Raw genomic sequence first — 23,447 nt, 5'->3', positions numbered from 1 at the left:
TTTGCGAACTATACTTGAATGCTTTAACAACAGTTTATACATTTTGACCTAAAAGTAAAACTATGCAAAAGTTATAATCAATAGACTATTGTTTCAGACCTTTTAAAGTATCTTTTTGTACTCTAACACAAATCGCTCTGATAAATTAGCAAAGGTACAAATTAAATTAAACCCATCAAGCTATATTTCAGGGCCTGAAAATATTGGAACATGCTTGAGTGAATTGTTATGCGGCATATTTCAGCAACTGTGAAGCAAATACAAGTGTTTCAAGTGTTACAATTTCTTTTTCAAACCAACTGTAAACTTTCCTTCCTGCCCAGTGTCCTGCTGTGATCTGCACCTGTTCCTGTAGTAGAGTAATATATGCCCAACCAGGCCAACAGCTGACTTGTTGAGAGATGGAGCAAGGCAGGCAAGAAAACAGTAGTAAAGAGTCAAAGAGAAGAAGAAATAAAGAGGGGTTACATTACATTTGACATCACGCTTCCTGTGGGATTTAAAAAAAAATTATTTGTACCAATAAACCTGGCATTAGTTATTGTGTGATATTTGGGAATAATTTTTCTTGCCTAGTCAGACAGACATGATGATGTGCAATCAATGGCTCCATAATTTATCCATCCCAAGAAGTTTAATAGTACCTAAAAATGCCCAGATCAATTTTCACATTAAAGTTGGCATGGAATAAAATTCAGATCTATTTTCTAAATGCATCTTATTGATATTTTCGTGAATATTTCCTATTCAAAATATCAGCTGGATCTATCAGATTTTTCTCTCTTGATATGTGCAGTATTTCTCCAATCATTTCATACTCTTAAACCCTGCCTCTTTCTTATAATCAGCTGTAAGCTCACATTTAGATCCACCTCCATCCAATCAACATCCAGTGGACAAATCTAAGGCCCCACCCTACATTTGTTCTTCTTTAATAATCTGTTTCACTTAGATGCCACAATACAGAAGAAAAGATCTGTTGCTATTCCCATTGGAATGAAAACTCAAGCATTGGCTTGCAACAAAAAAAGAGAATAAATTTTGACTACTGTAAAAAAAAAAAGTTTGACCAAATTTCAGTGTCAAAAAATGAAAAACATTGTTTCTTTTTAATGGAGCTGGAAACTGTTTCCACCCTAATAAACAAAGTGCAGCTGGTCATAAAAGTGTCACAGGTCCCAACCTGAGGAAGTGTCAGACTGCCTCCGCTCCACCTGTATGGAGAAGTCCTGCCATAGCACTGTTCACCACACTTAGAGCAATGAGCTATTTATACCACCTCTGATTGCAGTGTTTGTCAAGTCATGACCCTCTGAAAGCCTTTTTCCTCTGCCTAAAGGAATATTTCCCCCCAAAATGTAAATTTGATGAAAATACAACTCCTTCTGAGATGTAGATGAATTAGTTTTTTCATCAGAACAGATTTGGAGAACTTATAAGCATCTCTTGCTCTCTCTTTCTGACGGCACCCATTCACTGCAGAGGATCCATTGTGCGTAAGTGATGTAATGCTACATTTCTCCAAATCTGTTCTGTTTAAGCAGTGAGAGAAGCAGCAGTGAGCATTAGCAGGCTAGCTGTCTCTATAGCTCTGATCTCTGCCCACAGGTGGGACGCTATTTCGGGCTTTCCCTTGTTGTCCCACATTGAGTGGAGCTTTTAGCATAGCAATTTAGCCCTCATATTGAAGAAAATTCATTTTTAGAGAAACTTTCAGAGGCTAAAACAATATAAGGGTTAAATATATTCATAAAATGGAGTCAGAACCTTATAGTATGACTTATAGTCTATCTAATTTTTTTATTTTATGGTAGGAAATGCAACCCCTTGCATGACACTATATAGACATCTCATGCAAGCATCCTCCTTTTGGATGCTTCTCAAAGCTGCTGGTTAAACTCTTTTAACCCTGAGTATGAGTCTTCCAGTACCGAAGGTGTCGCACTCTGAAGAGAGAGAGAGAGAGATGCATGCTGGGTCTGAGTTCTTGTTACAGATGACAGTGCTGTCCTTCAGGCTGAGGGGGTTTCCAGCTTGTCATGGTTAACCCTTGCTGAATGAATCATTTGTAAATATTAAGATGGACAATAATTTGCATCTAAAAATTCAAAGAACCTCCACTCCCCTACCACCACTGGCTGGTGAGAGAGCTGCAATCAATTAACTGTTCAAAGTTTTTTCGTAGTATTATTAGTCATTTGTAATATGAATACAATGCATGAATGCTCTGGAGAGAGGCATTAGAACTGTTCATCCCGAAAGCATGCTGTTGTGTCAAAGAGCAATGAGCCAACAGATCCCCACTGACAGGTCTGAGTCACCACAGCAACAAGACCTGTTGTCTATTAATGCTTAAGTAATATTTGCATTTTCTAAAATCATAAATCCAAACAATAAAACAAATAATAATTTGAAAGTGGCCATTTTTATTCACTTACCTTTTTTTTTTTTTTTTTTAGGTTGTTATACGCTGTGATATTGTTTGAGTTCTGGAGTGGCCCATTGAGATATCTTGGTTATCACACACCTCTATGTGACTGTGATAAGTGGGTCAGAACTGACTGGACCAGCCACACACTCTCAAGATAAAGCCTGCTGGCTCCAACGGCCAACAATAGCTTTCCATGTAAACAAGCTGATGTTTGTGTGGAAAATATGAATGAAAACAAACAAACATGATACATGCTTCCATACAGCTTCTACAGTATACAAACCTACCTCTAATGTGGATTATTAATGGAAAAAAAATTCTAAATGCTGAAAACAATTTTTTTTTGGCTTGGCAATGGAAAAAATATGAATTACCATAGCTTCTACAGTATGCAAATCTACCTCTAATGTGGATTATTAATGGAAAAAAAATTCTAAATGCTGAAAACAATTTTTTTTTGGCTTGGCAATGGAAAAAATATGAATTACCATAGCTTCTACAGTATGCAAATCTACCTCTAATGTGGATTATTAATGGAAAAAAAATTCTAAATGCTGAAAACAATTTTTTTTTTTGGCTTGGCAATGGAAAAAATATGAATTACCATAGCTTCTACAGTATACAAACCTACCTCTAATGTGGATTATTAATGGAAAAAAAATTCTAAATGCTGAAAACAATTTTTTTTTTGGCTTGGCAATGGAAAAAATATGAATTACCATACAATTTACAGCAAATATATCTTTCAATAAAACATTTTTGATAAGAAAAAAATATTATTAATTAATCACGTGAACTTATTTAATGTATTATTATTATATTTGTGTATGGTACAATATTTTAGTAGCCTAGCTCAAATTTAAGATGCAAATAATACTATTAGACATAACAAATACAAAAAAAAAAAAAAAAAAAAAAATAACGAAACCGTCGCAAATGAGGAATAAAAGGCTGAATTCAACGTAAGTTTTACCTTTAGTGTACATGCAGGCTGCCATTAAAAATACATAAACTAGTGAATAAGCACATTACTAAATAATACATTACAGGCAATTTATGTCGATGACAGACTGAAAATAACAATTACGGTGTTCCAACAATTAATTTAGTGTAAAAGGGCCTCAGACTCGGAGATAAGGAGACATATGTGGTGCGACAGCTGAGGCCGTGAGCCGGTGGCGCGTGTGGAATGCGGTAGACGGAGAGGGGCACGGATATTTTTATGGATAGCGCCCACCGATACCCGACTGCGCTCATTTGACTCTCTGTCGCACAGGAAGAGAAGACTGAACCTGTGCTTGGGGATTTAGACTTGATTTTGGCATTATCAAAGTCGCCGTGAACTACAGAAGAAGAAAAAAAATCTTATGATTGAAGACAAAGGGAGGATATCATTCTAAAGAAGGTAGGATAATTTACGTTATCTCTCATGAAGTGTTAACCTTAATCCGTGGATGGGGGTTAGGGGGGTGTTAGATGAGGGCCTGTGTTACATGGTCGACCTCATATCTTTACTTAACTCACCAAGAATAGACTTTTATTTATTCCTTTTCTTATATACTTTTATTTATCAATTGGATCACCAAATAATTAGGGAGGAAAGGCTTATAAATAAAAAAAAAACTGCAAAAAGCTAAAGATCTCCATAGAAACTAGTGGAGACCACGTTATGATAAATTTGAATAAATTATTGTTTAGCCAAAGTATAAAGATATTTGTATACATTCATGTTGAACACTTTATTAAATAACAACTAGCCTAAATGAAAATATAAAAATTTGGCTAAATGCTTTTAAACTGAAAAACAACCTCAGTATCCAATACAATTCTGAAATCAACCTTAAATGTTAAGTTTAAGTCTGAATTCTAAGATTGTAAACAGTGTAGCCACATTTAAGGAATGGATGTCTGTGGAAAATGTTTAGTGTACTGCATAAGTTCACAACAATTGATAAACATGTATAATTCAGTTGGAAATGTGGAGTTTAAAAATGGCAACACTGTTTGCGGGCGCCATATTGTCTTCATCTTGTCATCTTCTAAAAGTGAGGTGTGATCAGTTGTGAGTTCTATTCACCGGAGGGAGTCATATATTTATAGCAAAGGAGAGTGACTATGCATCAAAATTCAGATGATTACAGGTATATAATATTACACATGTATTGAACTGTGCTTAGAATTGTGTTTTTCTGTGCTGCATGGGTAAATGATGCTGCTCCTCTGGGTTTATTGTAGCTTGGATGAATGATGTCAGATGCAGAACTTATGAAATACAAAGATACCTTCACAATAAATAAATTGACTGTATTTTTGCACTGTAGAGGCACAACACATCTGAATCATCCGAAATGTAGTCATTTAGTCAGGGGTCTTGTGTGCCATCTGGGTGCTGACCTCTTCTTAGACTCATATCTCCAGGTAAAAATAGCCCCAATCACATGGCCGGACCCAGACTGGGAGTTAAATTTAGGGCTTGTTTGTCCCAAAAGGCTCCTGGTGGAGGTCCCACACACATCTGTTCTTTTATAGACCACCAACTAACACTATCAAGACTAAAAGCTTACTTTAGTACCATTTACTTACCTTTTAAAGAAAACAAGTAACAGTCTAAGAATCTGTAACATAATAAAGATTGCAGTTAGTCAAAAGCAGTGCCTTTGCAATGGAATCTTGTGGTGATGACGTCTTTTTCCCAATGTCAGCTTCATCTGACGTATCTTGCAGCAGGCCCTGTTACAGTGTGTCTCAGAAACAACAACATGACTGAAGTGATGAGCATGGCAGACGTGTCAACAGACATGATGCATATAAACAACACAAAAAACAACGATACGAACGATATAGCTGATGATAATGATACAGAGAACACAATCAACGATGAGGAAACATGTGACGTGAGCATGTCTGAAGAAGTGGAGATAAAGAGTGATGCAGATGAAGCAAAGAAGACCAACTTACCAGAGAAGAAAGAGCCAAAACAGGAGACAAAGACCACCGGCCGGACGAGAAAACGAGAGAGGGTTTCAAAAACGAATGAGGAAAACATCAACCAAGTGGAGAAAGATGAAGAAGAGGATGCATCGCATGATTTGACAAATATGTCAGAGGTGGCACTAAAACAAGAGGTACAGTATGATTAGGCTATAAAAAATATGCTAGTAGGCTATATAAGTAAATACATACATAAATATTTCAATATTTTCAAATAATTACACACCACTAAATTAATTATAAAAAAGTTAAATGATTAACAGACAAATATAGTGTGTTTTTTGTGTGTATTATTATGAATACAATTATTTTACAAAATAAATATAAATATATAAATAAATAAATAAATATAAAACACATATTTAAATATAGAAATAGACAATTATAATGTGATTATATACATGATTCATTATTTTATTTTATGAATGATTAAAAATTCTACATTTTAAAGAAATAATATGCTTTTTATGAAATGGAAAAGTAGTCAACTGTGTTTTATGTCATCTTTATATAATCAATACTCTCTGGAAAACAAAAAGAAGAAAAACTAGAAACGAACTATTTTTCCATTTCTCTATTTGACTGACAATCTCTCCTACCTCACTTTCTCTTTCTTCTGAAGAAACTGCTTAAAACATCTAAGCCTGTACAGAGAAGTTATATTCCCAAGTTGGGGAAAGAAGATGTGAAGAATAAGTTTGAGTCCATGCAGAAAGCTAGAGAAGAGAGAAACCAAAAGAGAAGTCAGGAGGAGCAAAAGAAACGCAGAGAGCAGTACGTTAAAGAGAAAGAGTATATTCGCAGGAAGCAAATGGTCAGTAGAGAATCGTGCCCATCAGCATCTTGTTTTGTCACTTCATCTACTGACTGCCCTGCCACTAACAATGCATACTAGGAGATTTTGACTTAAGGTTAATGAAGATACTGCTTGCTGGGTATGTAGTGTTTGCATAAGATTTGGCATGCATCAATACCTGATTTCAGGTATTTAAAAAAAATTACACAAACCTTATATATATAAAAAATCCTTTTATCAGTAAAACACAGCAGTATCTGTGATGCCTGCTTGCTGCATGCACACTCTACTGATCCCCTGCCCATGTCATGATTGATGGCCCAATCAGCAACCGCCCCTGTAGGTCATATGTGCCTGTCTTACAAGGATTAAGGCCTGCTTGGCTTGCTACAACCAGCATGGTTTCTGATCCTGGATAAAACGGCTAACCTCACAACAACTGTCGGATCCTCCACAGATAAAGGAACTGCTCGCTTCTAGTGATGAAGAGGAAGAGGTGAAGCCGACGAAGACAGAGAAATCGTATGTTCCTAAGATTACAGGTAGGGTGAAATTAGAAAAACGGAGGCGTATCGAATATTCGATTTTAGGACTGATCCAACTTAATCTTTGTAACAGCACTTTAATCCCGTTATAGACACCAACTGTCGGCTTTCTGTCCATTCACAGGCAGCGTGAAGGGGAAGTTTGCAGAGATGGAGAAACAAAGGCAGGAGGAGGAGCGGAAAAGAACAGAAGAGGAGAGAAAGAAGCGAGCTGCACAGGAGGCCATAGAGAAGGCCAAGATTCAGAAAGAGCTGGCCAAGAAAGCAGAGGAGGTGAGGCAGTGTGTCATGATAACAGGCTGTGGCTACAGGAGGATGCTTTTAATGCGACTTTGGCAGTCGGCTGCTTTACCAGGTCTACTATCAGAAAATCTCCACTAAAGTATCTGTAATCACTCACGTAATCCTCTGATGTAATGTAAAGCATTTTAAAATCTAGCAATATATGGAAGTGAAATCAAATCATGGAATGGATTTATATTATAGAATAATGTCACATTGCAATAGAAAAATGACTGGCAAGGTAAGAAATGATCATAATCAAGCAAAGTAAAACACTATTAATTTAGTGGATTCCTAAACTATGAGTTGAATTAAATAATTTGTATCATTATATAATTTTATTTGATCTATTTATTCAATTTTTTTAATTGTTTAAATACATACATTAATATAATATTTGGATTCATAAAATGGCCCACTATTACTGTTAAAAAATATAAAAATCACACAAACACACTTTTTGTTCAAGTGTGATTTAAAAAATATATGTTTTACAATAAGTTCTAATTTGTAAACTTATGTTAATGCATTATCTAACATGAACTAACAATGTGCAATATCTTGTAACAGCATTTGTTAGTGCACAGTTCATGGTTAACTGCACAACTGTTAAATGTCAAATATATTTAACATTTTTATATATTTTAGATTAGAATTAAGTTAAGTAAATACTATAGAAGTATTGTTCATTGTTAGCTCATGTAAACTGATGTATTGGCTGAAGTTTGAAACCTGTTAGTTTAACACATTTATTCAGCAAGACTGCATTTGATTGTTCAAAAGTCACAGTAACGACATAAACAATGTTACAAAAGATTATATGGCTGCTGAAAATGTTTTTCATATTTTAAATTGTGATGATATTTAACAGTATTACTCTTTTTAATGTATTTTGATCAAATACTGTAAATGCAGCCTGGGTGTGTTTAGGAAATATTTCCAAAATTTCTTTTAAAAATCTTACCAAATCTTTGAACACGAGTGTATAATATAGAAACTGTAATATAGAATATAATATAGAAAATGTGTGCAATGATGCCCAACTGACCTACTGTCCATTACAAAGACATGTCAGTTCACATTTAAAATGCCACTGGGTGTTAAATTTAAGAAAATGCCACACTTTCTGGAGCCAAAGTTAACAAGCATGGACAACAAGTGACTGCCAACTGTTTCCCACACCACTTGCAGGCCATGCTCTCTGACTGAATTAGCAGTCCCATATCTCTGTCTAGTATGACACAGATGAAGGCAACTGTGCCCAAAGAATGTCTTCTGCTCTCAGGCCTTATCTGAAGCCTGTCTGGATGCTTGTCCAAGACTGCAGAAATGTTGCAGGTCAAAGCAGCATATAAAAAAAAGGTTATTGCTTCAGATTAGACCTCACATTTGTTTCCCAAAAATCTTAACAAAACAGGAAGACATTTAATCATACCTTTATAATTCCAATGACAAAACTGTTATTTTATCGGTTTGGGTGACTTCTTCACTTCTTCTTCATCACAGGACGGCGATGACAGTCTGTTGGTACGAGTGGTGCCTATAAAATCACAGAAACAACCGGGAAAGATTAAGATCAACTTTGAGGACCTGGAGAAGAACAGAGAAGAGGAACTAAAGAAGCGAACTGAGGAGGAAAAGAAGAAAAGATATGATGAAAACCGGCGGTCTTTCAGAGAGGCCAAGCGTCACTCCATGATTGAACAGGTGGACGATGCAGATTCTACTCCCAAGGAGAAGGAGCCGGTGACCCCTGGTAAACTGCATCTGACCTTTGAAGAACAGGAGAAGGAGCGACAAGAGCAGCAGAGGAAACAGGCAGAGGATGAGGCCCGACGCAGACTGGAGGAGGAAAGAAAAGCTTTTGAAGAGGCCAAGCTGGGCATGGTGGGCATATTTCCACTACCAGTAGATATATCGGTTTGCATATACAATATATAGAGTGGATGCTTTTTTACTATTTGGACACTTAATGAAATAGTTACCCAAAACTGAAAATTGGTTTAAGATTTACTCATCTTCAGGCCATCCAAAAAGTACTGTGAATTAGATTGTTTCTTCATCAGAACAGATTTGGAGAAATTTAGCCTTGCATCACTTGCTTACCAATAGATCTTCTGCAGTGAATGTGTGTCATCAGAATGAGATCCATCATTAAAAGATGAAGGATCTCAAAATCCATGAAGATATTTTTATCTTCAAACTGTTTATTCTGGCTTCTGGCCTCTATCCATAATGTAACTTTCTCCAGTGGAAAAGATGTCTAATTTAACTCAGCAGAGAAATATTTACAGATCGAGCACCATTTACAAGTGAAACAGCTCTAAACAAATATTGTGATATTTACAGTTAATGGAATAAGCTACACGGATGGTTATTCTGCAACAACCCTGTGTAAACTTAAGGAGAAATTATTTGATATGCTCATGAAAAATGGCCACAAGACCAGCTTGTTTAAAGAGGCTCAGAAAGTGAAGTTAGTTCTGAGGGGAAAAAAACTATAATAATGTAATAATAATAATAATAATAATAAACTATAAACCACAGGCCCAGGATGATGAGGATACTCAGGATCCCAAGGAGGAGAAGGAAGAATTCAGACCTGGTAAACTTCGTCTCAGCTTTGAAGAGCTGGAAAGACAGAGGCTGGAAGAGGAACATAAGCGAGTGGAGGAAGAAAGGAAAAGACGCATTGAAGAAGAGAGAAAGGCCTTTGCTGAGGCCAGAAAGAGCATGGTCAGTTTGTGTGCTTGTGGAACGGCACCATGGTAATATCATGTTTGTTTTTTAATGTGTACTATGGTAACCATGATCTTCTTTGACAGCATATATCAGAGTGATTTTCTGATCAGGCCTACGTAATATTTAATAGACATAAACTGCTCACTATAATTACAAAAGGTCATAGACAGCATGTACAAAATGTCTGACTTGAAATATCACAGCTGCAATCTACAATCAGACAGAGATAAGGGATTACTGATTTGGCATTGTCGGACATGTAAATTGGACGCCAGAACAAACTCTTGACTCCTCTCAACTTATTTTCCCCAAACCTAATATATTGATTCACAGGTTGTAAATAGTGATGATGACATCCTGCTGGCCATGATGAACTCAGATGGGACTAAACCCGGGAAGCTGGCCATCAGCTTTGAGGATTTGGAAAGACAGAGACGAGAAGAAGAGCAGAAAAGGAAAGAGGAGGAAGCCAAGCGACGGCTGGAAGAAGAGAAAAGACTTTTCGCAGAAGCTCGCAAGAATATGGTAGGACCATGCATGAGAACTTATTTGCAGATGTACAGTCCATTTGCATGCACTAACAAAACAATTCAACAATAAAAATCCATTAATGGGCTTATATGTAACATTATATTTAACTCTTCTGCTTTTTGATTTAGCATAGACATAAATTATGCTGCATGTTTATTGTAATGCAATCTGCTCATTATATTTATATCATCTGAGCACATGTTGTCTCTCAGCTAACAAATGTTAACCAGCATCAATTTCAATACATTAGCTTACTTACGGTCTCTGATTCACTCTATAACAAATAATTGAAATGTGAACACATGTGCTCAAATGGTATACCTGCTGCAGTGCTTGTCTGTTATGCTTTTCAAATTGTGTCTTTAAGAGCCCTGGATTGGATCAGGATAATTTGACTGGATATGGAGATACAGAAGTAAGAAACTTTTACTTTAAAAAAGAAACAGCTATTCTGCTAATGTGAAGAACTGTCACAATGATTAATTATACAATAAATAAATAAATAAATACATTTAGTGAGACTTAAAACAAGCCAAAATATTTAGTGGAAGACAAAAATAAACATATATTGAGGATACTATACATCCTTAGAGAATAGGTCTTAAAGAGGAGGTATCATACATATTAATTCCAGTTTAGGTAATATTTCCCACAAAGTTCCACTTGTATTATTGCCATTTGTTTTTTTGTTTTTATTATTTTTCTTAATAATAATAAAACAAGATACAATTGCACTGTATAATCATTTGTAGTGTAGAAAATAGTAATATTCTGTTCTGAGTATTGGTACAGAAGAGAATTAGGGGTCCAGACCTTCAGTTAAGCCTATGTTATGAGTTTTTGATTTTCAACTGGGATTATTGTACATCATTTTTCATTTTGCACTATACTTATTACAGTTCGAGCTTCTGAGGGATGTTTCAGCTCATGAACTGAAGTCAATTCTTCAGTACTGAATTTTGCACAACCTTGTTAAGTAATATAATTATATGAACAATAGGTATGTTCATATGCAATTAAAAATCAGTGGCTTATGAGATGTTTGTCCCATTCTTGTGACAGGTGCAGGATGATGATAAAAATCTGGTGAGGACAGAGTCACAGGAAGCAATGCACCCAGGTAAACTAGAAATCAACTTTGAGGAGATGCTGAAAATGAAAGAGGAGGCAGAGCGAAAACGCAAGCAGGAGGCCAGACGCCAGAAAATGGAGATGGAGAAGAAAGAGTTTGAACAGTTGCGACAAGAGATGGGCGAGGTCAGCTTCATGGGCCAATAAAATGATCATTACACTTACAATTTCAATATGCTTCAATTATTTACATTGTTCTGTGGGTTTGATTCAGGATGAGATCAATGAAAGCTCTGAGGTGGTGAGCACCGAGTACGAAGAACTAACAAAGCTGAAGCGAACCGGCTCCATCCAGGCCAAAAGCCTGAAATCTAAGTTCGAGAAGATCAAACAGCTCACAGAGGAGGAGATCCAGAAGAAGATCGAGGAGGAACGAGCAAGAAGGAAAGAAATTGATGAGAAAATCAAGGAGAGGGAGGCAGAGCGCTGTCAGGAGGTAAAAGAACGAGGGAATTTCTCACATTTTCATTCCCACTAAAGAGCAGTGAAATGAGGAATTTTGCTCATTTCTTTCACAGGATGAAGATGAGGATAAAACAACTCCAGCTAAAGCAGAGGACGTCCCGTTCAGGCAGAAAGTGGACATGCGTGCACGTTTTGAACAAATGGCCAAGGCCAGAGAAGAAGAGCAAAAGAAGAAGATCGAAGAGCAGAAATTGCAAAGGATGCAATTTGAACAACAGGAAATTGACGCGGCCCTTCAAAAAGTAAACCTCTCCTGGGTTACTTTGTTTAAGAGCTAAATGGTGGACTGATCTCGACACTAATGCATGGCAGAGCTGCATGCGATTTCTGTTGCTTTGCTGTTTTTTCCGTGTGAAACACTTTGTCATGTGTCTTGTTAGAAAAAGGAAGACGAGGAGGAGGAAGAGGGTAGCATCATTAACGGCTCCGCCGCCTACGAAGATGAAGAGGATCACGCCAGGTCGGGCGCTCCGTGGTTTAAAAAGCCCCTTAAGAACCAATCAGTGGTAGACGCAGAGCCTGTGCGGTTCACAGTGAAGATCACAGGAGAACCCAAACCAGAGGTCACCTGGTGGTTTGAAGGTGAGCTGCTGCCGGACTCTGAAGACTACCAGTACATTGAGAGAGGGGAGACCTACTGCTTGTACTTGCCGGAAACGTTCCCCGAGGACGAAGGAGAGTACATGTGCAAAGCCGTCAACAGCAGAGGAACTGCCGCCAGCACCTGCATTCTCACCATTGAAAGTAAGCTGCCCTCCATCTCCACTAACCACCTGCATGCTGAGATTTCTTATGCTGTCTCTAACCTCGAACGGATCGCACGCTCCGCTTCCACTCGGTTCTTCTTCTTCTTGTTAATATGTGTCTCTCTGTCTCCTTGTCTTTCTCCTTCCAGCTGAGGACTACTGATGCTCTCCTTCTCTGGAACTTTCCCAGACTTTTATTTTTTCCTATATAAAAGTTCATTTCTGAAGGTAGGGCCAAAAACAGGAGTTTTTTTTTTTCATTCCTCCTGAAGATATGCTCAATGATGAGGTGCAATCTGTTGTTTACATTAGATGCTGCACTCACGGTTAACAAAACAACGACAACAAATCCATATTTGGGATGAATTTGTGCCAAAAACACAGATACTGTTCCCATGATCTTCTAGCATAGATACATAGCATAGCTGAAAAAGAAATCCAGTTGATTAAATCCAGTTGAGTATGTTCAAAATAAAGCCACCATGTCACTGAGGAAGGATTTCATACCCATGTAACTGAATGAAAGAGATGTTAATTAAGAGTTTGATTCAGTGTCTGTAAAGGGGCTGTGGTCATAAGCACCTCTATTCAGACTTTTTTTCACATTTTGATCTGAGTATTTAAAGTTTTGAATAAAATGTACACATGGAGCTTTCATAACCCCAGCTGTTTCTATGTTAAATTGTAGTGAGTAAATGAAATGTATGGACAGTGTATGTAGGTTAGCAAAAGGTGATTTTAGGTTTTAGGCAGAATATTTGTGTAATGTACAAAATTATAATAAAATTCATGAAACTGAAGTGAGGTTGTCTATTTTATGAAGTAACAACTTTATTTATGATACTTTTCATTAGTCATTAGTTAGAGAAGAGGCCTGACGGATTCATCTGATTACTGTTTCAAATAGAATTAAATGCATGATTTTCTGTAAATTTCCTTTTTTTTGTTATTACATAATGCAACTTGGTTTAAAAGCCTTCCTAATTTGAATGTAAGTATAATGAAAATGTATTTAGGTAAAAAAAAATAAAGAAATATATATATATATATATATATATATATATATATATATATATAAAACCGTTATTTTTAACTAGAAATAGTAAAATATATAAATATATAAGTATATATAAATTATAATATCATGTATTTTACAAGCTTAAAGGCTCAAAATGTCAATACAACAGACAAAACATAAATAAAAATAAAAAATCTCTGTTTTGAGTGCCTACAACTCTCCAACCAGAATACTACAAAATAGTATGTTTTACTTACTTTTGCCAACACAAACGCGTCAAAACAATATTCTTCTTTGCAAACTGGAACAGTAATGCATGTAGCATCCGCAGGGAGGCGCAGCTGTGTCATTAATCCACGCTCTGTCAACAGTGGTCTGCTGTCTGGTAACTATAGCAACAAGGCAAAAAGCTAGACCGCTAGTTAGCGTTTAAGCCTCTGCAGCTATCCTTACCTCATTTATCCCCCAGTCAGTTCATAAAACATTAAAATACCATCGTGAAAATGCAGTAACGGCGTGAAGATGAAAATATGACTTGTGCCGACCAATAGTACTCGGTGTGTGAGTGAAGTTTGGGGATATTTACGTCGAACTAGCCAACTTGCTATCCTGTTCCCATATTTACCGCTGTGTTATTGTGATCCATGATGGGCAAAGATGTTGAAGAAGTCTCCGCGTCTCTAGTTCGGGAATATCTCAGTCGAAAGGTGGGTGACAGATCAGTTTCATTTATTTTATTTTATTTGGAAGACTTGTAAACATGATACACATGCTAACGTTCCTGTACCACCCAAAGCAGCATTGTAGGGAAATCTTTAAACACATTTATTTAGTATGATATACATATTCTGTGTTTAAAATGTAAATTTCTAATGAAAGATGTGTCTTTTTTTCTGGTTGGATGATGAAATGTACTTGCAGGGCCTGAAGAAAACCATAGCTTGTATGGATGAAGAGCTTCCACGAACTAATTCAAGCATTAATAACAGAGCAGATCTGCGCAGAATTCTACACCTTGAGGGCCTTTACAAAAAGAATAAGGTATCAAAGTCATCTGAACTTAAAATATCAAGAATGTTGAAAAAGCAGAGAGGTCATAAAATGCATTTGTGTTTAGACCGAAGAACATCACTTGAAGTCAATGTTGGAGATGATGGTGAAGGACAGAATGAGTGAAGGTGGTAAAACCAAAGCACGCCGGCATGGTGACAATCAAACCACATCCAGTTCCTCCACAGACACGACTGGGAATGTTTACAGAGAGGAATGTTGTTTGGAAGATCTCTTGTGTGACAGTCCAAGGTATTTATTTATTTTACACAACTCCAGTGTGTTCATTTGTTTGAGACTTTCAAGATCTGTTGACAGCAATAAACATTCACCTTTTACACAGGTTATCTGAAAGCAGTGTGTCACAAGCTGTTGTGCCTTCCCAAACGCCTTCTGAAAAGCTGCACAAGAGCTTTGCTGTTCTCCCTGAAAACGAGAGAAGTGTATACAATTTATCGTCTAGCCAGGATAGTCTCTTAACTGTATCGAAAGAAGGATTTCCCTCTGAGAAAAAGGTCGTAGACACTGACAGCCAGAAGAACAGAAGTAGCAGGATAAGACGGGGCATTATGGCAGGTCCCATTGCCAGCTCCTCGCAGGTGATGAATGTTGATTAATTAAGTTAATATTAATTTGTTTAAAAAGCTTTTTGTATAATTTCTTTATTTATATTTAATTCTACACCATTCCTCCTTAACAACATTGCATTGCTTAATTTTCTTTAGGAAAGCAGCAGGAGGCGTCCAGCTCGAAAAACAATGTCACCTGTTATGGCAACACTGGAGGACTGTAAAGAAGCAGCAAACTGGACAAATGGTGTCAATACTACCAATACAAAGTCTATCCCATTAGCACCTCGTGAGAGCAGCATGTTTTCTAATGTACATACAGGAATCATAGACCGTAGTGGACATGAGAGGACGTCAGATGTCAAACGTCGCTTGTAAGTTAGTTTGAATATGCGCAGTACTTAACCTGTGTATGAGAAACCTACTCTGCATTTTTTACGCAAACCTTCATTGGAAAAATGTTTTTGAAAAATGTCAAAAGTCTAGAGGTGAAAGGTGGGAATGATTCTAGGGGCCCATAGGTCCAGGGGGACCCACAACAGTTTCTGAATTGTATATTTAAAAAGATAAGGGGACAAAAGCAGTTTACAATTAGGGGGCCCAGATTTCCTATCAACAACATTAAATGTAGGCATGAATTGAATACGGGTAAAATCCCTTTCATGTAAAACAGCATGGCTCAAAGACTATGAAATTTGGGATGGTAAAAGAGGCTGTTGGTATTTATTCTCAGCTGCAATATGTCAAGTGAGTGATTATTAACTTTTATTGTTTCCTCTCCAGAAAGAATTCGGCACCCAGCCCAAAACTGGATGGACTCCATGTGTTGGAAATGGTTTTGGGTAGTGTACCTAAAATCTTCAACAGATTACATTTTGTATTGTAGCCAGTACACTAGCAGCTGCTTTAAAATAAATGAAGTGCTGTTTTTGTCCACGTCAAATGCTTGTGCAGTTGTCCACTTTTCATATCTATTTTTCTAATCCTATCATTTTGAAATCAGTGCAACTAAAATGGGCTTTAAAACAATCTGTTATTCGAAATTGTATAGCGTTGAGACACTTTTTTTTACTATTTTACAGATGACCTAGAGAATGAGGAAAGCCTGTGTGATGTTTCTAGAACATCCGTGCCAGAACTTAGTTTGGACAAGACTCCCATGGACCAGATGACTGCCACTGTAAGTGCATTATCATTTTAACATCCCCAAACCATTATTTCTGATATCAGACCAGTCTGAAATGACATCTGTGCTCTTGTGTCGAACTCAGGCTCTAAAGGAGATAATTTTTGGTTCTTCTATGGCTTGTTTCACTGAGGAGTGGAAACGACAGAACTTGACCTTTTCAGATACTCCTGGTTTGAAGTATGGGATTGTACAAAAGAAGGTCCAGTATTCCAGACAACCTCAAGATTTAGTGTAGTTTCGGTGTGTAAACTTTTGCTTCATGAGATCTTCTGGGGTTGTTTTTTATCAGGGAGGACCATGTGGAGTCCTTGCAGCAGTTCAAGCTTGTGTTCTGCAGAAGCTTCTGTTTGAAGAATCAAGCTCTCATTCATTGGAGGAGTGCGTATGAGCATCAGTCATATTTTAGCAATTTTTTCTGTTGAAAGATTAGATATTATGTTTTGTTATCACGTTAATATAATTTTCATAGCTCTTATTGATCTCAAATATATTTGCATTTTTATGTCTCCAGGAGACTGGAGGTATCGAATGTTTTAAGGACAAAATGTCTGTCTCAGGCTTTGGCTGACATACTGTGGAGAGCGGGGAATATGAAGAGAGCCACAGTCGCAATGTAAGTGTCACACATTTAGAATGGTCACTTCTATTTACAAACCCATAGTTCATTTCTCAACCGTCAAGAACCTGCCCCCACAGAAACACAGGAAGAAGTCTGTTCCCCCCGATCGGACGCTACAAATCAGATGGTATTCTAGAAATGGTAAGGTCATTTTTTCACCCTTAAATTGCCTTCTAATTGCATCTTAATCTTTTGATGACTACATATTTCTCTTTTGTTAATAGATTTTTTTCATATTCCGCGTAGATAATGTACGTCACAGTGGAGACCTTAGATGATCTCACTTTAGTTCTTGAGAAGCACGTTAGACAGGTAAGTCTGCACTTAAATTCCTCATGATGACGCATCCCGTATACATGATGTCTAATACTTGTAGAATCGACATTTTCAAAAAGTTATGAAAAAATATACTGTAAGATTCATTTTGTGCAATATTGTTAAATATTTGTTTTATATATATGTAGTGTTACTGTTATTGTTTATATTATTGTTAAAGATTTGTATTTGAGCACGTGCAGTGATAGTCTTGATGCATTTTAAGCCATATATCACCTGTTTAATAGCTCTTAATGTGATTGATGATCGCTATTAGTAGCACTTTTCTTTCTTCCTTTTAGTTCGAGTCTGGTCCCTTTGGCTGTATTTTGCTTACTGTCTCCGCCATTCTTTCCAGAACGATTGCAATGTGAGTTTCCACCTCTTTAATTCAGCGCAGACTGTTTACATATATTCACAGAGCTAATCGATTTTGTTTTTTTGTGATTTAGTATACAAACTGATATGGATGTGCCAACTTCCACCCTCATTGGAGCTCATGGCTACTGCACACAGGTTTGCCATAATAACATTTTACACTCCTTATCCTGATACACATACACAAGCATTTGATTTTCCTCTTATTGGACACAGTGTTTTTTGATTTTTGTACAGCTCCAGTGTGTACTGTGTTCTGATATGATTAAGTCATTAAGTCTCATAAATTCCTTTTCATTTTTTTCTTTAGGAATTGGTCAATCTTTTGCTTTGTGGACGGGCAGTTTCAAACGTCTTTGATGATGAAATGAAGCTTGATTCCGGAAATGGAAATTTTACACTTCTGAAGGGAATTAAAGCACGTTGTAATATTGGGCTGCTGTCTTTATTTGAGCACTATAATATATGTAAGGTAATAAGGCTTCAAACACGCTAACATATACTAAGATATTATATTCAAATTTCGTACATCTAGATTCTTCTCTTTTTAAAGGTTGGATCTCACCTGAAAGCTCCCAAGTTTCCAATATGGGTGGTGTGCAGTGAGAGCCATTTCAGTGTGCTTTTTTGCCCCTCTGAAGACCTGGCAACCGATCACTGCAAAGAGGAAGAGTTTGATTTGTACTATTATGATGGGCTGGCCAACCAGCAGGAACCAATTAGATTAACAGTCTGTGAGTCTCAACACACACAAAACAAACACTGGTTGTATTATCCATAGGATTTGAGGAAAAACATAACAAACACAACCTTTGCACACTTTCTTTGTAATTAGGGTTTATTATAAATCAGTATTAAAAGGCCTTGTGTGTTTTGTGTCTCTGAACAGATCCACGTTCTGTTGCTGGTGCTGCTCAGAATGACAACGCAGACAGTGATCTCATTCTTCCACTGGAGCTTTGCATCAGGACGAAGTAAGTCTTTTATTTCATCAGTGCTCAGAAGTTTATCTCTCTTGCTTATCAGAATGTCTTCTATAACATGTAAATGTGATATTGTGAAATACAAACATGTGGTAACATTAATGCTTTAAATATGTCTTACAGATGGAGAAATGCAGTGGTCAGCTGGAATAATACAGATCCCATTCTTTGATAATGCACGGAAAGGAGATTTTTATTTGACCCTGTATGATTTCATCTGGTCTTAAACAAATTTCAATTATGTTTTATATTTAAAAATGCATGCTTTTTAGTATTTATTTTGTCTTTTAAGATTGCTGCCATTCTCAATATTCATAGTATTTTCATCAGTCTGTTGCCCCTCTTGCTTGTTTAATACTTTATATTCATGTCACTCAGTGTCAGATTGATAGTATGGCATTAGGAACTGTTATGTTTTGACATACCTTTTTTATTTTTTTGACTTTGTTCAAATCATGATTAAATTATCAGAGAGAATGACTTGTGATGTGTAAATAATTGCCATTGTTCACTCTCTAGTAATTAAAGGGTTAGTTCACTCGAAAATTAAAATTCTGTAATTGTTTACTCACCCTCATACCATTCCAAACCTATCTATATGACTTTTTCTTCTAAGGAACACAAAAGAAGATATTTTGAAGAATGTTATTAACCAATTTGCATGACCATTAAATTGTGGACAACAATCTGACATTTCTAAAAATGTCTTGTAAGTTCCACTGAATAAATATTTGTAACGGCATGAGGTTGAGTGATCAATTTTCAATTGTTGGTTAACTAGCCCTTTCACTGTATGCAAGAAAATTATTTCTAATGAGGATATACAGCGTCATTTTGTGCAAAGTATACTTTTGTTGCAGTCTGTCCCAAAAGGAGGGACCCTTGCATGGTGAACACTGAAATGTCACAAGAAATCAAATATTAAATCTTCTTTGAACTGGATCAATGAGTTATGTCAATGTCTCTTAAGAGCTCTCTTCATTCTACTTATGGCATTAGAGGACAGTTTACTCTCTATGTTTGATCATTTATTATTTCTGGTGTAGTATTTCTGTTCTAGTAATGTTATCATCATATGACTATAATTAGTCATTGTAATTTAGAAGTTTAATTTTTAATTTGTAGTGACATGGTATTGTAAACATGCTATAGAAAAGCAACAGACTTCAAATGTTACCATTCAATGAAATAATCACAGCCCTTTAGCAACAAGCTGAATTAATCAATAGTCATTTGTGCACATGTAAAAGAACAAAGTGTAGAACATTAATAGCATTAGTTGATCAACACTGTGATCCCATTACAAGATGTTTGCTTGATCATTAATCATATTTTGTCAATACAGAAACAGTCTTCGTGATACAACACAGAAGTTTTAACTGCAAACCTGCAAAAACAGATTGAAGCAGTTGATGAGTCACGATATGTGTTCATATGGCAAACATAACTGAGCACATAAAGTCCAACTCTGCCACCAAAATAGGGCTGAATAGCAATGCATTTTGGGTAATAGCTCTGGTTGAACCTTACACACCAGTGGTCACTCAGGGTCTCGTAGTTGGCTAATAGTCAACAACTGCAGCTGAGGTTAGAGCTTGAGCTAAGAGTTGGTTATGTGAGTTTTGATGCTATATATTGCATGTATGTCTGGTATTTGAGATATGCTTACAGCATAGTGGAATTCTTGGACTGATAACACCAATGTAAACATAAATATTGCGTTGTTTTTCCATTAAATCAAGTGTTTATTGCAACACAAACATCCCAGATCTTATAAACAGACATGCATTTTAAAGGAAGTATTTCCTGGCAAAAGTATATCATACTTTTACAACATCTGACTCTGATCATACGAACTCATTCACTTTGATCTGTCTTTTCCCTTACACACAGCTAAGTTGCATCACTCCATGCAAATATATCACTGTGCTGTGGAACCTATTAGCTGAAAGAGCAAATATATGTTCTCTTACAAATAAAACTCATAAACGATTTAGTGTCCTTAATAACTGATAGCTAAATGTAAATGAGTGACACTGAATTCTCTCTGTGTGTGTGTGTGTCACAGTACTCAAACTGACCTCAAGGTGCCTCTGTTGTGTTATGAATACAATTTCAATCACAAATGTTTGTATGCTTAGTAAAAGCACTTAGTCTGAAAATATTTAGAATCAGAAGTGATTGGTTGGACAATGACAGTTTCTGTTCACTTTCTTTTCTCTAAACTTTTTTTTTTTTTTTTTTTGCACTCAACTGCAACATAGCAACATTCATAATCCGTACAGAATGACATCTCAGACAATGGTCCTGATGTTATCATATGTGAGTCTCCTATCCAAGGCTCCCAGTCATTTTATAAGGGCCATCTGGTGTTTTATTTTTAGGGTCTTGATAATGGAACAATTTCCACCCACACATGGTGATGTCATAAATACATAAAGTATCGGTCGTTAACCCACCAATGGGGATATATTACTCAATTGACATCATTTAGAAGCGGTAAGGAATCTAGTTAGCTGACGCTGCTTCCTGTCAATGGTAGACTCAATATTATGTGTTCTGCTTTTATCAGTTGTTTCTGATATTTAAGAGCCTTTTATGATCTATGTACATTTTATTATTTTAATTTCCTTAAGGGCATATACCAACCTTATTTATAAAGCAAAAGGTATTTGTAAGTTGAATGTCCACGAGACTTCCGGTGTCATCGGTTTCCAGTTATTTTAGCTGAACAAATTCAGTCTGCTATGCTGCTTGTTTTTTTTTTAATGATTATATTATTTATCATTGGAACCAGAAGTCACATACATTCATAGAAAATGGGCCATTCCACCAAATTGGTGCCATTTCTGTTCCTAGGACATTATAGGTACAAACATGCATAAAATTTTATTAACTATAAATGCATTTTATTATTAACCCTTAACTGTCACTCACGTTTTTGAAGATAGACTTGAATGTGCATGATACAAACCTACATTTGTATAATTCATGACTGAAAACATTTTGTAACATGATATTGATGTACCATTTACATGGTAATGCAATGTCTGATTTTAAAATGGGTTTTAAAGGATGATTTTTTTAAATTTTAAGTTTTCAGTCGATATATAACTTCTGATGATTTCTAAAAAGTTCAAAACTCCTGATATAATGTAGATTTCTGAGGGTGCACCCTTGTCATAAATTGATCTATTATTTTCCTACATAATTTTTTACAAAAAACATTGGTAAAATATATATTCGGGAGTCTTAGACCTTTCCAACGATATATAGTTTGTCAAGATTAGATTAGATTTGATTGTAATATAGTGGAGTAAACATAGGCGTCCCGTATTCAGGACGGGGTGACAGTTATTAAAGCACAGATTGGATATGGAGGTACAAAAAAATGCTAAAAAAAAAAAAAAGATTTCTGAAGAACAGTTACTTTCAACATTATATTTCATGTTAAAATGTAACGTTAGACACTGGGGACATTTACAAATGCTATATTTTCAGTGTTTTAGGTAGTTTTTAATAATTTTATTAATTATATATTATAACTTTGCAGTTAGATTAAGGTGCAGGACACTTACTTAAATACAAAAATAAATGAAAAATAATTGTATAATATTTTGGATAAAATACACATTTTAGTCAAGTCCCCAGGTTTTCACTCAGTCCTGTTACCCTCACACACTCCCCTCTCTGAACAACTAGGAAAATTCCACAAGACACACATGATATTGCAACATCTGGATCTTCTGAAGGCAATGAAAAGACAAAAAACATGTGGTCTTATTTTCTTTTATGTATATTTCATGATATTGTAATGGTGGCTGGGAGCGTCATTATAAATATACTCTCCTGTTACCTAAATTATTTCTTGGATGTTACTTGTTTTTAAAAATACAAATCTTTGGTGAATTACTATAATTTGCTGAATATTCTCATAAAATGTGCATGTACTCCATATGGCTAGATTATATGTATTTGCTAATTGTATCCTAAAATCTCAATCTTGTTACTTTCAGTTTCTGTTACTCATATACTCATCCTATACTATATGGTAACTGAGTAGAAGTAACAGGAGTGAGTAGTGTCATCAGATTTATTAATGTAAATGTAAATATTAGCCATCTTTTTCAACGTTTTGGCTTTCTATCTGCACTAAGACAATGCTTTTACCCTGTGGTTGTTCCTGCATTGTTGTTTTATATTAAATTCCTGCAAGTATGACAGAAAATGTACTTGAAATTTCTGTTCTGTGGCAATTATGTAAACTCATATGGAATGGCGTTTGAGTGTGAGCTGCACTATAAGAAAACAATATTCTCAGAAAAACTGAAGATATTTAATATATCAATTTTTATTTAATATTTAATCTTTTTTCGTTATTTATATCTCATCTCATAACCCATCCTCTACACCTAAACATAACCCTAGAGAATCAAATAAAAACATGATTTGTCCCTTTTTTTTTCTTTTTTTTTTTAACAGTAAGGTTAGCTCTATAGTCAGTGTTCAACACTTTCACTATATCGGTGTGGGCATTAATACCTCACATATGTAGTCAAATCTGAATACTAATATAGTGGACACTCATTCCTGTTACCCAGTTTCATTCCTATTACTAAATAGTTTTTTTTTATTTAAATATTTATTTTTTTAATAAGTTTGGTCC

The 23,447-nt window shown here is 35.9% G+C and overlaps 2 protein-coding genes across 6 annotated transcripts; both read left to right on the top strand.

The window, feature by feature from the left end:
* Nucleotides 1-3,668: 3,668 nt before the first annotated feature.
* nexn (nexilin (F actin binding protein)) lies at nt 3,669-13,460 on the top strand. Of its 3 annotated transcripts, none has more exons than XM_052564197.1 (14): nt 3,669-3,836; nt 5,134-5,556; nt 6,045-6,236; nt 6,676-6,760; nt 6,888-7,036; nt 8,552-8,932; nt 9,593-9,781; nt 10,121-10,312; nt 10,686-10,733; nt 11,381-11,575; nt 11,664-11,885; nt 11,968-12,156; nt 12,295-12,658; nt 12,810-13,460. In XM_052564197.1, the coding sequence occupies exons 2-14, from the start codon at nt 5,191-5,193 to the stop codon at nt 12,821-12,823; spliced, it is 2,586 nt and encodes an 861-aa protein (XP_052420157.1). In that variant the 5' UTR covers nt 3,669-3,836; nt 5,134-5,190; the 3' UTR covers nt 12,824-13,460. The 3 variants fall into 3 exon arrangements, with proteins under 3 accessions (XP_052420157.1, XP_052420159.1, XP_052420158.1); XM_052564198.1 differs by having other exon boundaries at nt 3,672-3,836; nt 5,156-5,556; XM_052564199.1 differs by lacking the exon at nt 10,686-10,733.
* Nucleotides 13,461-13,945: 485 nt separating this feature from the next.
* mindy4 (MINDY lysine 48 deubiquitinase 4) lies at nt 13,946-19,723 on the top strand. Of its 3 annotated transcripts, XM_052564200.1 has the most exons (18): nt 13,947-14,385; nt 14,600-14,719; nt 14,796-14,980; nt 15,072-15,327; nt 15,454-15,671; nt 16,081-16,139; nt 16,380-16,477; nt 16,569-16,685; nt 16,776-16,864; nt 16,998-17,099; nt 17,183-17,246; nt 17,352-17,417; nt 17,723-17,790; nt 17,873-17,936; nt 18,109-18,270; nt 18,352-18,532; nt 18,688-18,772; nt 18,905-19,723. In XM_052564200.1, exons 1-18 carry the CDS (start codon nt 14,323-14,325, stop codon nt 18,951-18,953), a joined length of 2,046 nt encoding a protein of 681 aa, XP_052420160.1. In that variant the 5' UTR covers nt 13,947-14,322; the 3' UTR covers nt 18,954-19,723. The 3 variants fall into 3 exon arrangements, 2 of the variants coding, with proteins under 2 accessions (XP_052420161.1, XP_052420160.1); XR_008154989.1 differs by lacking the exon at nt 18,905-19,723 and having other exon boundaries at nt 13,946-14,385; nt 18,109-18,265; XM_052564201.1 differs by lacking the exon at nt 18,109-18,270 and having other exon boundaries at nt 13,946-14,385.
* Nucleotides 19,724-23,447: the final 3,724 nt, after the last annotated feature.

Source organism: Carassius gibelio, chromosome B8, assembly GCF_023724105.1.
Source record: "Carassius gibelio isolate Cgi1373 ecotype wild population from Czech Republic chromosome B8, carGib1.2-hapl.c, whole genome shotgun sequence".
In the NCBI taxonomy this organism is placed as follows: Eukaryota; Metazoa; Chordata; class Actinopteri; order Cypriniformes; family Cyprinidae; genus Carassius; species Carassius gibelio.
Note: the sequence above shows the minus strand (reverse complement) of the source record. Positions and strands in the feature narration are given on the sequence as shown.

Bases quoted from the DNA above. Each gene is read 5' to 3' on its own strand.
- nexn (XM_052564197.1), top strand. From the start codon at position 5,191: ATGACTGAAGTGATGAGCATGGCAGACGTGTCAACAGACATGATGCAT. The intron at 6,761-6,887 runs GTAGGGTGAAAT...GTCCATTCACAG, and splicing joins GTATGTTCCTAAGATTACAG to GCAGCGTGAAGGGGAAGTTT. The intron at 8,933-9,592 runs GTGGGCATATTT...TATAAACCACAG, and splicing joins AAGAGGCCAAGCTGGGCATG to GCCCAGGATGATGAGGATAC.
- mindy4 (XM_052564200.1), top strand. From the start codon at position 14,323: ATGATGGGCAAAGATGTTGAAGAAGTCTCCGCGTCTCTAGTTCGGGAA. The intron at 15,672-16,080 runs GTAAGTTAGTTT...TTTCCTCTCCAG, and splicing joins TCAGATGTCAAACGTCGCTT to AAAGAATTCGGCACCCAGCC. The intron at 17,937-18,108 runs GTTTGCCATAAT...TTTTTTCTTTAG, and splicing joins CTCATGGCTACTGCACACAG to GAATTGGTCAATCTTTTGCT.